Source organism: Hippocampus comes, unplaced genomic scaffold, assembly GCF_001891065.2.
Source record: "Hippocampus comes isolate QL1 unplaced genomic scaffold, H_comes_QL1_v1.1 scaffold135, whole genome shotgun sequence".
Lineage (NCBI taxonomy): Eukaryota > Metazoa > Chordata > Actinopteri > Syngnathiformes > Syngnathidae > Hippocampus > Hippocampus comes.
The window spans coordinates 2,328,811-2,342,852 of record NW_017805583.1 but is presented as its reverse complement, the minus strand read 5'-3'; the positions used below and the strand labels follow the sequence as shown (position 1 = coordinate 2,342,852).

Sequence of the window (14,042 nt, the reverse complement as noted above, 5' to 3'; positions counted from 1 at the left end):
TCGTTTGGTTCCGTGTTTGGCTTCATATCATGCCGCGCGTGCGTGCGTGCGTGTGCGTGTGCGTGTGCGTGTGTGTGTGTGTGTGTGTGTGTGTGCGTGTGGTTGTGCGCGCGTGAGTGCGCATGCGCGGTAAGGGGGCGATCCGGGGAGGTTGGTTGAACGAAAAGTAGATCTTTGATTCAAAAAGTTTGGGCACCCCTGATGTACACTATTATGAATCCTTGTTTCATAACAATTGTGTTCAGTAGTGAAATTCTTCAGCAGAATCAAACCACCTTGCATGAGGCTCAGCGATCATTTTTGCTAGCACAGTGAGCCGAAGTGAGACGAGAGCGCAAGTTGATGTGACCGCACACATGGACAAACAAATAAGCATACAAGAACTTTCAACTCACTTTATGGCATTTACACACAATAATTAATGTCAGGGAATACAGGCAAATAGTCAAGGCCCAGTCGAAGTCGAATACAAGGACTAACAGCTGCAAAATAAGAGAAGCAAATACAAACTTTGACTTTCACTTTGACTGCTCCTTCATATATGGTACATTTAAAGACTGAAAACAACAGTGGACATCTCATTCACAAATGAAAAAAACAAACAAACAAATGAAACCTAACAATAACACCATAATGCCAAAATAATACTTTTATTGCTTTGGCCCGGCCACATTCCAATGGAATAGACAAGTTTCTCAGTAAATAATGGACAATAACCCCCCCCCCCCCCAAATAACACTAATAGGTGAATTTGTCAATGCCGAACCATGAATATGTGGGGGTTCTCCGTCTATAAAAGCTAAACAAAAATAATGTTAAAATATTTCGCCTAGGCCAATATTTAAAGACTTGTACAACCAAACCCCAATACGTACGTCATTTTACAAATGATTCTTACGCAAACAGACAGTATAATGAACTATGGGAAACCACCATCAAGTTGTTCATTGTGATAAAGTATTTGGAAATCCTTAACAAAGAGAGGACACTTCAAACCATTTCAGCTCAGTTGCATTTTCAAGAAAACTTCACATTTCTGTGCAGGTTTTAGGGCAATTAGCCGCTTGCATCCCTTCAACCTTGACCCAGAGATTTTTTTTTTTAAATCATTTAAATTTTTTGGTAAAACACCACTTTCCCATATTTATCTTTTGACATCGACACAGTAATAAACGGACAATGACTGAGACTGATTTGATGGAATTCATCGAGGAACAAAAAGTTTTCTTCAACCTCCCCGCCTCTCAAATGTGCCGTGTCTTTGTCAAAAACTGGACTGACAAGTTTGCAGTTGAGGCTTTTCTGTGCGCGTGAAATGTGATGACATGCCGCACCTGAGGCTGTTATGTTCTTGCTCTGACACCAGTAATCTTTTGAATTAATTCATCTTTTAATCTGATTTCCCGGCTGTGGGAAATACCTCAGTGGCCTTGATGGACACAAGTAGGTTAAAAGATTAAATCACTTGCACGCACCTAAAAATAAACGTAGGTTTCGACATGGCATGCCTGACGCGTAGACGCCACTTCTGTTTCCTGATTGTTTCATAGAAGTGACCGAAAAGGATGTCCTTCAAAAACACATAAATGAGCACAAATATTGGACACATATAAATTAATCCCTCATCTTTTTTTTCACCTGAGATGAGAATGTCAAGCACGTGTTTAATTTATTTTAACAAATTTTATGACCGGCGTGGGTGGACATTACTTCAATTCTGTTCATGGCTAAACAGCGGTTTACTCCTTTTGGGAGACAAAAATCCACCTGACCCACACGTACTCGTGGTTCGGCACTTGTGAATTTGCATTCTTGTGGATGATTTTTTTTTTTTTTTCAATTAAAGAAAAAAAATCTTAAATATTTTTTGTGGTGGTTTGGGATTTTGAACGAACTCATACATACTCGCAATTGACACTGAGCACAGACCGATGACCCGACTTTAGATCAGCACCAAAATTGTACACATTCACAGACGCCCACCTGCTGCGTGGGCCTCCGGTGTGCAATGAACGATTCACAAAGAAATTGCAAAGAATGCCCTTGCAAAAACAGCGGGGATGAAACAGATCTACAACTTTATCTAGTTCCACTCCTAAATCTAATGGGTTCCCGATATCGGCACACGCCCCAATTGCACAGTACATCATGTTGAAGTAGTTGGTGATTTTGTAATAGTACGCCATGAATATGTAGCCTCATTATCTGAGATGCAAAGAGGTTGACAGTTAACTCTTAAATCGGACGTTTGATGAATTACAAAATCTGAGGTTAAATAGAGGAAGCAAAGCAGGATACACTCAGTACAACACTGTACTGTCGAGCTGCTCTTTACATGCGCCATCAGCACAAACAAAGAAGGCCGACCCGTTTTCAACTGGACTCCATTGTTGTTGGACATAGCGAAAATATTTGGTTTTTATAAAGGTCCCTTTGCATTACCTGGCGTTCTTAAAGCTGTGCCAGCATGTTAATCAGACAACTATGCATTTCGTGCGAACAGGATCTAGTTACCGTAAACTTGTCCAGTGATGAAGAGTTCAGTACTGAGCTCGTCCACATTCCTGAATGCCAGTCAACGTCAACATTTTTGTTGAAGGTATTCAGGACTGCAGTTTCTTAATCCAAATCACGTGAGAACCACAAGACTGACACCTCATCACCCGTGTTCTTGTGTTTTCAAGCTTATTGGGCGTTGGATATACAGTATAGCTATCCATTTTCTCTATCGCCAGTCAATCACAGGATACATTGAGGCAAACACGTGTTCACAGTCACCCCTAAAACCCCCTGGCAAAAAATTTTTCACGATGTTCATGGTAAAAAAAAAAAATACAGAATCACTAATCTCAGAGGATGTTCATTCAGTTGTTTCAATTTGTATTAAAAAAGTAGATCACAGACATGACATAAAACTAAAGTCATTTCAATGGCAACTTTCCGGCTTCAAAGAAACACTAATAAAAATCAAGAAAAAAATGCAGTAGTTACATTTTTTAGACCCAACAAAGTCAAAATATTATGGAATCATTCAATTCTGAAGAAAAAAAAAATGGAATCACCCCTGTAAATTTCCATTCCCAAAACTAATAGCTACATCAAATTGGAACTGCTCGTTAGTCTGCAATTAAACAGGAGTGAGTACACCTCGGAGAGCTGTTGTACCAAATGGGCTGACATGAATCATGGCTCAATTAAAACAAAGGGGAGGATTACCAAACTTCCGAAAGAAGGTAAACCATCACGCAATGCTGCACAACGTGATTGTTCACGGCCAGCTGTGTCTAAAATCCAAAACAAGTACAAACAACCGGGGAAGTTTGTCAAAGGCAAGCACTCTGGGAGACCAAGGAAGACATCAAAGCGTCAAGCCATTAAAAAAAAAAAAAAAAAAAAAAACTCAAGGAAATGGGATTTATATCCAGAAAAGCTAAACAAAAGCCATCAAAAATAACGTCAAAACAGGACAAAAAAAGTGTACAGTGGGCTAAGGAAAAGAAATTGTGGACAGTGGATGACTTAGAAAAGTGATATTCATTGATGAATCGCGATTCCGCATTGGGCAAGGTGATGACGCCGAAATATTTGTTTGGTGCCGTTCCAATGAGATTTATGAAGATGACTGTCGGAAGAAAACATGACCATTCCCATAGTCATTGATCATAAGGGGCTGCGTGTCAGGTAAAGGCACGGGGGGCAGACGTCTGCCATTACGTCTTCAATAGAAGCACAACTTGTCACTGACGTTTCAGACACTTTTCGTATTCCATCAATTGAATGGACGTTTGGGGATGATCAAGTTGAGTGTGCATCTAGCCAAACAAAGACAAATAAGGTCAATAGCAAAGCTCCAACCTGCAAAATTGATCTGGCAAAAGCAAGCTGAGAAAGTTGGTGCCAGATTGAACTCTGTTTATCACTAATTAGAGCTGTTAGCAAAGCCAGAGGTGGTGCAACAAAGTACTAGTGGTGTATAGTGAAGTGTTATTTTGGTGGTTTTCCTCACAATTGAGTGATTCCATAATTTTTGTGTGGGGTTATAGGGATCATTAGAGAGCAGGGGTCACCACCGGGTAGCCCCCAAGGACCACGTGAGTAGCCCACACGCTTGTTGTAAAAATAACTCACCAGTGGAGCAATCATTTGAAAACGTTAATATTTGCAGAGATTCGTGTTGTCTTGTAACACCCTCATGAGCTAGATAATGGATTGACAGTTTTTTGTTTTTGTTTTTGTTTTTTTTTTTTTAGTCCGGGAAAGCCGGTAAGCTGATGCTTCTTCTGTGGGAACTGTATCGATCGCTGACTTTATTTTGCCCTCTGTACGAAACTCTGAAAGTAGCTCTGTTGCTGTAGTTTTTCTCCGCAGCAGGTTTGACAAAGTCCTTTTCAGACGGGGAATGTCTGACACTCTCCTTATTGCTAAAATGTTTCTCTGACACCGAAGTCCCAGACACAGAAAACGATTCTGTACTTTTGACATTATACTGATACAGCTTTTCCCTGAAAGCACTGCTGGTGTTTTGGGCTTTCCGAAAAAGAATGATGTAGCACTTTGGGAGGAAATGACAGCCTATGATGCCATAGTTGGAGATGAGAATGACCACCATTTCCACAGCCGGAAGATACAGTCCATCAGCGGTGATGTAGATGGGGACGAAAATCATCCAGGAGGTGAGGTAAAGCAGCATGCTGAAGGTAATGAATTTCGCCTCATTGTACCGCTGTGGTAATTTACGCCCCACGAAGGCACAGACGAAACAAACAAAAGCCAAAAGTGCGATATAGCCTAGCATCACGCCGAAGGCCACGTATGATCCTTCATGGCAGTATTCCAACATAGTTTTGGGCTGTGAAACAACATGTTTATAAGGGCTCTTGAGGACCAGCCAGCAGATGCAAATAGTAACCTGGAAGGCTACACAGGCAACGACAATTAAGTAGGACTGGTAGACTTTCCGGAGCGCTCCCTGCATGTCGATATTCGACTGGAATGCCAGAAGGATCTTCAGGGATTTGACCAGGATGCAGGACACGCACACAGTGAAGCTGATGCCAAAGAGCATTTGTCGCACTTTACACTGGAGCGAGCGAGGCCGGCCGACAAACAGCACGACGCTGATGAAACTTACAACCAAAGAGTACAGGATGACCTGAGTCAGGGGTCCTCCGGCGGCTCTCACGACAGGGGTGTCTCGCTTATGGAGAAACAGTGCCGACACCAGCAGAACCAGCAGGATGCCCAGACCTGAGAACGCCAGGAGCGCCAGGGCAAAGCGGTCCTGCCACGTGAAGAAGATGACAGTTTTCGGCAAGCACAGGGCGCTTCCCTGAGGAGACCACTCCGTTTTTTTATCACAGCTCATACATTCGTCCATATCTGGAAGAAGGAAGAGGGCCGTTCGTGAGTACCCAATGAATTCAAGCGGTTCGTTTAAGACAATGAAAAGGATGGAGACAATGTGTAGACAATTGTGTGTTGGAGTTTCACCTTGCAGGTAATTTGCAACCGCTCTTTCAAGAGCACTAATTGTCTCTTTTGACCCTCTAACCCTAACCCTGACTTCAACTTGGAATAGCAGACGGCAATCACTTGCACTACACAATAGGGTCTGGAGCTTCGAGCAGGAACATCAAACACCCGGCATGCTGATAACAATGATGCACAAATAACATTGTCACACCCAAATTAGGTTTGGAAAAGGAGAAACTGTATTGAATGAAAAGCATGCAAGTAGCGTGCGAATGCAACCAAGCTGCTCCCCGTCAAAGCCCTCCAAACCTTCCACTTTCTTGTGCATGCAAAACAGGTTTACTTAGCAATCGAGCTAATGTTAGCATCGAAAGCTTCAAGGGAGCGAGGCTCGTTTGTCTCGGTCCCTGTCAGGAAATACACTAAGAAGTAATAATCCGTTCAATGTTTCAATCAACCATATCTGTTTATCACAGTTTATTTGTTTGAGATTTTGTCAATTAACTTACCAGCTGATTAACAAACACACTTTCCTGGAGTGAGAACGTTGTGTTACCCTTGTTTAAAAATCTAGGTTAACTATTTAAAGGTCAAAAATAGTTTTAAAAGGACAAAGAACTTGATCTTTAATGTTTGTCCTCTTTCATTCAGGTGTCCCACGGATACAAGAGAGTAGAACTGCATATTGCAACACAGCACTGTGACATGTGACATAAAAAAACAAAAACGCATCTTAAAAGAAAAAAAAAAGGCTCCTATAAGTGGCGCAATGAGTCTTTTTCACAACTGTCTTATCTCATATTTACGCCTTTGCTTGTAATCAAATCAAGTGGAGCTTGACTCACAAGGTGCGTGCTTGTGTGCCTTGCCTGACTGTAGGGTAATTAATTTAACTTTGTGTTGGCGCACGAAAGTGGAAAGACGCCCTGTGCGCAGCATGTCTGCACCCACGCACTAATTACTTGCCTGTGTCGTTGGAGTAGTAGTTCTCCGTACAGTTGATGCACTCATAGCAACAGGTGTGTAGCCCCTCCGATGTTTTCTTGAACTCCCCAGGCATGCAGCTATTGGAACATTTTGATACTATTTGCTGGAAAGCAAAGAGAAAGCATATTAGCATTCTTTTCTTCTTTTTTTTTCCCCCTTTGCCAGCGCTGTGTCAACGTCATTCGAGTACTGCTTTATGTAATGAGCAAGATTTCACCAAGGCAGGCATCTTATGTGAAAAGTTGCTCGTCACAATAAAATAAACTCAGTAAGCATGCACTGTGTTTGTGTTTTACAAAGTGATATGGAGGTGGAGGAGAGGGGTTGGGGGTCACCTGCAAGTCGTGAAAACGACCCGTGGAGTTGCTGTCCGTTAGGGTGAAGCTGCTGACTTGTGGGCTGTACTCAGCCACGATGTCATGGACGTCAATTTTCCCTTCGATTGACCTCCATAGGGCAACATCATAACCTTGGTTGATGTCACCTAGATTGTCGAATGTGTATTTCCTCCCATGACACTCAAATTCATTTCTGCGAAGCGCTTCCAATACCTGCAGAGAAATAAAACCTTAATATTAACAATTTTTTTCTTGAAGATATTGTCTTCTTGTAACGGTCTCACTTTTTTTCTAACCACAATATTCCGGCTGTATTTCGTGTTGGCTTTTCCCTTGTGGCGATACAATTTTGTCCAGACATCAATTTTATGCTGTTTAAATTCATGGGTAGGTTGGGAAATCACTTTCAGGCACATTTTAAGAAAACATATGGGTAATGAAGTTGACCTTTGTGCTTTTTTGTGTGTGTCTTTAAGCAACAAAATAAAATTGCATACACCAGTTTTCTTCAATGTGAATGTGAGCCACGTACACTGCAGGTGTGATCACTGAACGAATCTAATTCCTTGTGTGTCTTCAACTTGACAGCCTGTTTATTTAAAACACTGATTTAGATGTGGATAACCAGGAAATAGAGCATCATCATACTGAGATGTTTGCCTCAGTCTAATCCCAAAATAGATAACCCATTTAATCCCTTCCTCTAAATGCACATCTCGTAAACATTTCAAGTATTTGAATCTCTTTCAATGTGTTCGCTTTCACTTTCTATTTCTTTCACTTTACACACCTTTGGACCTACCCCAAGCTACCTCTTCTCGAAATCTATTCTTTGTTTACTCAATGACAATGTTGTTACCTAGCAGCTGTTCTCCACCACCATTTTAGCATTCGGTTCAAAGGTGTGTATGCGGTTGTTCTTCAATATTAGTTCGGTAAGTGGGTAGTATTGACTGTACCTCCCAGGGTTGCAGGTTGCCGGGAGTTTTGCAATCTCTGCTCCTGCAGAGAGAAGCTATAGCTTGAGTTATGGCGGCCACAGCCAATTCGACACTCAAGACCGTGGCCGGGTTCATGTTTTCTCTGATGATCTTCACCACTTGAGATACCGGGTCGCTGATATTCGTCTGCATGGTGAATTCTTGCAGGAAGGTGTTGATCCATGTGTTGTTGGAGCCGGTCGCCTCCAGCCTGTCCAGGTACTCGCTGAAGGATGAATGTTTGATGGTTTTGAAGTTGAAGCCCACGACGTGTCCTATATCCGCGAGGCTGAGGTCTCCTTGCACATAGCTCGCCATGGACCAGCTGTCACTGGCCAACCACACTCTCCTCATGGACTCCATGCTTTGCCCTTTTCTCAGAACCTCATTCCTCATTTCCTGGTAAATGTCTTTCATGTGAGACGACTTTGAAAAGGACACAATAACCCGCGCCTTCGGATTTTGATAGATGGTTTGGACGGCCATTCTGAAAGCGGAGTGTAAGTCCTCATCCGTACCGGTGCTCGGAAGGACGCATTTGAATGCGAGACAGATTCCGCTTTTCGCGGCTTGATCGGCAAAGTGCTCAAGTGCCGAGCGACCGTAATCACCATCCGAGATGACCATTCCCACCCAGTTCCAACCGTGGTGCTTGATGAGTTGGACCATGGCAGCCGTCTGGTGCTTATCATTAGGAACCGTCCTCATGAAGCTGGGGAAGCGGCGCTTGTCACTTAGAATCACGGCTGTTGATGAATAACTGATCTACAGACATAAAGGGCATTGTTTGTTATCATCGGGAAAGGGAACAGGTTGAACATGAAAAGAAGATTAGGAGAATTAGTTATTCATGACAAAGACTGCTGTAACAGAGCCTTTTTTTTTGTATTGGGCAATGCATAACTTTGGTTGCATAAAGGTCATGTGTGGAATACAAAGATCGCCCGGAATAAAAATATTAGTGTAACATTTTAAAATATACAGTATATTTTGATTATTATTGTTGTAGTATGTAGTGTTTTTTTAAATGCACTTTATCTCACCAAGGGTTTTTTAGAAGCATTTTCATTTCTTTTCGAATATGACAAATTCAATACAATTAAATGGTCTTTATTATGGTCTTATAAAAGAGCAGGACTGATGCTGTTAAACGGATTAAACAAAATTTGTTTTGTAGAGAAGCTGTGCACGGACAAAGATAGAGGCCACTAGTTTTTTGTGAAAATCAAGATAAATTGAAATCATGGAACTGTCCACCTCGAAATATGAATAAATCTAAATCAAACTGAGTAAAAACTCCAAACTTACTTGAGGAATCATGTCAAGGGCTAGATGCCTGGCAACAACAATCGACATTTCAGAAAAGGACGAGCCCAAAATGGCGACAACTGGTTGATCACATGTAGAGCTCGCGTGTCCTGTTCCACACTTGGCCTGCTCGATGAAGTCAGCTGTGGCTCTCAGACCCATGCTGACATCTCTGCAGGAGTCTTGGACCCGGTAGCCCAGAGTGATGTCCAGATCCATCAGGAAAGGAGATTTATTCATCGAATCAATTGCATTCATCATAGCCAGCAATAGTACGATGCTCCCCACTGATATCCTGTGTGAAAAAAAAGACATTAAAAAAAATAATACAACACTATGCACTCTCGCACATTTACCCAAATGCATTTTTCTCCACTGGGCCCTGTACATTTGCACATTAACAAAATGGTATTACGATGGTGCAAAAAGACATGGAAAGACTAATCGTGAGGCCCATTGATCAGAATTTCAAACATTCACAATGTGTCACGACTGACTGAACGATCCAAAGCGCAATTTTCAGGGTCCTAATATCAGTATTTTTTTCAGATGATCGAATTGTCAATTGTGTATATTCATCCATCCATCCATCCATCCATCCATTTTCTGATCCATTTATCCTCACAAGGGTCGCGGGAATGCTGGAGCCTATCCTAGCTGTCTTCGGGCAGCAGCCAATCGCAGAGCACACACAGATGAACAAACATCTGCACTCAGTCTCATACCTAAGCCTAAGGACTACTTCGAGGGATCAATTACTCTACCTTGCATGTTTTTGGAATGTGGGAGGAAACCGGAGTACCCGGAGAAAACCCACGCAGGCTCAGGGAGAACATGCAAACTCCACACAGGAAGGCCGGAGCCAGAATCGAACCCTGCACCTCAGCAGTCAACGCTCTAACCACTGGTCCAGCGGGCCGCCTGAATTGTGTCGATGCAGATTTTAAATAGCAGTCAACAATTATATGAAGCCTGAAGCCCCTACAGACCTCAGTGATTTCTGTGTTTTCTCCCTGGAGATGTTTTGCTGGACCTTCACTACAACCACCTCCACTTCCTTCTTGTTTGTGGGTCTTGCTGCCTTTACTCGCGGTAGGTAAAAAACATGCTTTGTTGGATTGGGATCAGACCAATGACTTGGCCTTTAAAGAACACTTGTTTTTTCCTTCAAAACATCTTCATTTACTTCCAAGATTGACTATTATTGTCAGCATGAATGTGTGACACCTGATGTGGTATACTGTACTCTTTCTTCCCTTCACCATATTTTTCTATTCCCATCATTTCGAGTCAAATTATCCCTGGATTTATCTGTCCCCAAAAACATTCCAGGTTCCCGAACATCGGGGGCCTTTTAGATGTTTTCTGGCAAAGACAAGTCTGGCTTTCCTGTACTGTACTTGAAAGTTAGCAATTTGAAACCATTGCTAAACCTTCATCGGTAATTCATGAAAGCATCTCCACGCCCGTGTACCATGTAAATTATGAAGTGATGTACTCCACATCATCCACTTTAGTTGTGTTGTTAGCTACTGTGAAAAATGAATTTAGAAATAAATAGTATAGAATGGCCAATTAAGTTGCCTCATCTCAGGGCCTGCATGTCACTTACGAGAGACCAAGTGGAAACAGGAAGATACAAGCCACAAACAAACATATAATTTGAGGTGGTTGCAGTTAGAGGCTTGGCACCCTCTGCCGATGACGATACTCGGAAGGTGGTGATTGATCCTCAGTTATTGACAGCAAATTATTTTCATATAAGTATTACAAAAAACAATTATATACAGTCAAACATCGGTTTTCGACCATAATCCGTCCCAGAAGGCTGTTCGAAAACCAAATTGTTCGAAAACCGAAACCACGTTCTTTTAAAAAAAACATTTTTTTTGGAACACGTTCTGTTCACAATGAAACGCTACATGAGGAAGCGTCTCACTTTTTCGTGTAAGGAAGGCGAGAGGAGTTAAGTGACGCATTCAAGTGCGCTCAGTTTGTTCGAGAACCGAAATTTGTTCGTCATCCGAGGCATAAAAAACTCGAAATTTTTGGTCGAAAACCGAGGTTTGACTGTATTTAGAAAGATGTCAGTGGATTTCATACTATTAAGTCTGAAAAGGCTAATGTAATAATCACAGAATAAATGCTATTTTGGGGGAAATCTGTCAATCAAGCTGACTGTCTGTACTGTATGCTTATGTCAAATCTGTTGTGTGGGGTGGATAGTGGCCACTCATCAAAAGCTTTTCTACCTCATGTCATTCGTGTTAGCAATGAAAACATTCTAGTCCAATGAAGATTTTTTGTTTCATGTCAAATTCTTCCTTTCCTCATCTTTCACTCAGCATCTATTCCTGGAGTGTGGCTTCAAAACTTCTGCGCTCACAAGGCCGACACATTGAAACGTGCCATCAACAAATAATAGTTGACTCAGAAAACATACCCTCAACAAGTTGAGGGTCTAAATGCATTTATATATTAGATAGACACAGTTTATATCCACGCACGGACAATCACAACATTACAACCACATAAACATGATAATGAGACCCATTATCATGGGAATAAATAATGTGATTTAAAAAAAGAACAGATGCCATGAAAAAGCTGCACCAAATGTCCTGCCTTTGGAAAGCTTAAAAAAAAGGTTAGTTTTTGATTGACAGTCATCGAGGTATTATGTTAACAAAAGGTTCATAATTGTAATTTTAGGTAACAGCGGTGTACAACTGTGCTGTATCATATTGAAAGATGTATCGTATCCTATTTTGGTTACCTCAATTAGTTACATTGAGACATTATTATCTACTGATCGAACTGTTGCACTCTATCTGAGTTATTTTAAACATTGCATTAGTAGTAGTAGTAGCTGTCGGGCAGAGGACACATCGGTCGTGGAAAAAATGTATCTTGGTTTCCCTTTTATTTAGTATCGATCACAAAAACCTGGCATCTGAGCCGATGTGGACTTTTTTTTTTTTTAATCCACTTTACATGTAAATGCAGTATGTAAGTAACTTGAAACCTACTTGGAACGCAAATTCAACAAAACAACTAAAAAGGATATCAGAATGAATCCGAATTAATATCCAGAGACACTAGAGCATATGTCATAAGTCACATGGTGTGGAAAAACATTGTTACGCATTAGATTTATAAAGAAGTCGAACTTACCCAACACACTTGTGAGACTGGGGAGCAAAGGAACTGTTGTTATATGTGTCAACACCTTGATGGAGGGGGAACATTCCTCCGATGATAAAATGTCCTCTGGCTGTAACTTCTGGTGCTTTAGTATCATATTCCAAGGCCACATTACCCAAAATAATGCAACAAACATTGACGTACAAATAAAGTAAAGCTGAAATCTGTGCCATAATTGTGGCCTCGACTTCCCTCCCTTCTCTCACCGGCTCGTCTGCACCTCTTTACCTCAGGCAAAGTGATGCATTTCTATTTAAGCATCATTGCTGGGGCCAAGAAAACCACTCCTCTGGCTTTGTCATTCTCAAATCTCTGATCTCATTACCTCTCCGTTGGCCCTGCCCACTCGTATGTGACTGCCAAGTGACTCAATGTTGCAGCAACATATTTCTTGTTGTGCATAAAACATATCTTCTTCAGATGATTAGAGGGCACAGTGGTTTAGTCTCTGTATGGAAGTAGCACAATACGTTAAACATACTTTAAAAACTCAATAAAATTCATGAGTTCATATCTGATATTGTGTAGAAACATGGTGAAGTGCATGTGAAACTCAAATACAGTGCATTTTTCAATGACAAAAAAAAAATTGGGGACCTCGAAGCCACACACCATGTACACACAAAGCGCTAACCGATTACCGTATTGTGTGTTCAATTAGTGCAGGCACACTGCTACTGAATGTGTAAGAAGTATGCATCGAGTTTACAGTGACTCACTCTTCTTCGGCGTAGATTCCGTGCGTGGAGGGAATGGCCCAACGCCTGAACGGCTGGTACGTGTCTTGCTAGATAATTTAGAGACGTGAACGCTGGGGGTTGAGTGTCCTTTGAGCGACCAGGATTGGTGGAGGGAACCTCAGGCAAACACATGCATCTACAAGTAAGCAATGAATATTCACTAACTTTTCAGCGTAATTGACGTCACAACATTGACAAAAATTGATCCCAGGGTTAGTGAAATGACAAATGTGCCCAACACATTCTCAGATATGAAAGCACGGCACTCTTAAACCAGTGACCGGCATTGTGTATCATTGCTATCATAACAACTGCTACGCTCTCATTCAAGAAAGAAGCACAAAATGGCGGCATTTGCGCTTGGAACATCCCACAGGTGAACAGGCGAACTGGGAACAGGTGGGTGCCATGATTGGGAATAAAATTTGAATTGCTCAGTCATTCACAAGCAAAGTTGGGATGAGATTCAGCTCTTTGTGAACAGCTGTGTGAGAAAATAGTTGAACAGTTTAGGATATATGAATTTCGGAATTAGGTTCAGAGAAGCTGGACAAATCACTGCATGCAAGCGGCAAGGCCAAAAAACAACATTGAGTGCCCGTGACCTTCGATCCCTCATGCAACACTGCTTCAAAAACTGACATCAGTGTGTAAAGGATATCACCACATGGGCTCAGGAACACTTCAGATGACCAATGTCAGTAAATACAGTTCAGCGCTACATCCGTAAGTGCAACTTAAAACTCTACTATGCAAAGCAACAGCCAGAAACAATACCTGCTTCTCTGGGCCCAAGATCATGTAATATGGACTAATGCAAAGTGGAAAGATTTCTGTGGTTTGACAAGATAAGATATCCTTTATTTGTCCCATACTGGGGAAATTTACAGTCTACAGCAGCAAGATTGTGGGTAGAAGGAAGAAAGAAGAAAAACAAAGTGTTTGCATTCACAAAATAAATGTTACAGTTTCAATGTATACCGTTTAATTAAGTGCAATATAAATATATATCT

The 14,042-nt window shown here is 41.6% G+C and overlaps 1 protein-coding gene across 2 annotated transcripts; it reads right to left on the bottom strand.

Annotated features, from left to right (window-relative positions):
- Positions 1-670: 670 nt before the first annotated feature.
- gprc6a (G protein-coupled receptor, class C, group 6, member A) lies at positions 671-12,539 on the bottom strand. 2 transcript variants are annotated; one of them, XR_002169455.1, is made up of 7 exons: positions 12,260-12,539; positions 9,086-9,380; positions 7,757-8,542; positions 6,795-7,010; positions 6,439-6,562; positions 2,351-5,379; positions 671-2,077 (listed from the first exon to the last, which is right to left on the bottom strand). XR_002169455.1 is itself a non-coding variant. In XM_019879963.1 (6 exons), the coding sequence occupies exons 1-6, from the start codon at positions 12,460-12,462 to the stop codon at positions 4,247-4,249; spliced, it is 2,757 nt and encodes a 918-aa protein (XP_019735522.1). In that variant the 5' UTR covers positions 12,463-12,539; the 3' UTR covers positions 671-4,246. The 2 variants fall into 2 exon arrangements, 1 of the variants encoding a protein (XP_019735522.1); XM_019879963.1 differs by having other exon boundaries at positions 671-5,379.
- Between the last annotated feature and the right edge of the window lie 1,503 nt (positions 12,540-14,042).

Excerpts from the sequence above, each read along its gene's own strand:
- gprc6a (XM_019879963.1), bottom strand. The coding sequence starts at position 12,462 with ATGGCACAGATTTCAGCTTTACTTTATTTGTACGTCAATGTTTGTTGC. Across the intron at positions 8,543-9,085 it reads CCCTTGACATGATTCCTCAA|ATCAGTTATTCATCAACAGC; the intron begins GTAAGTTTGGAG and ends TTATGTCTGTAG. Across the intron at positions 7,011-7,756 it reads GCAACCTGCAACCCTGGGAG|GTATTGGAAGCGCTTCGCAG; the intron begins GTACAGTCAATA and ends ATTTCTCTGCAG.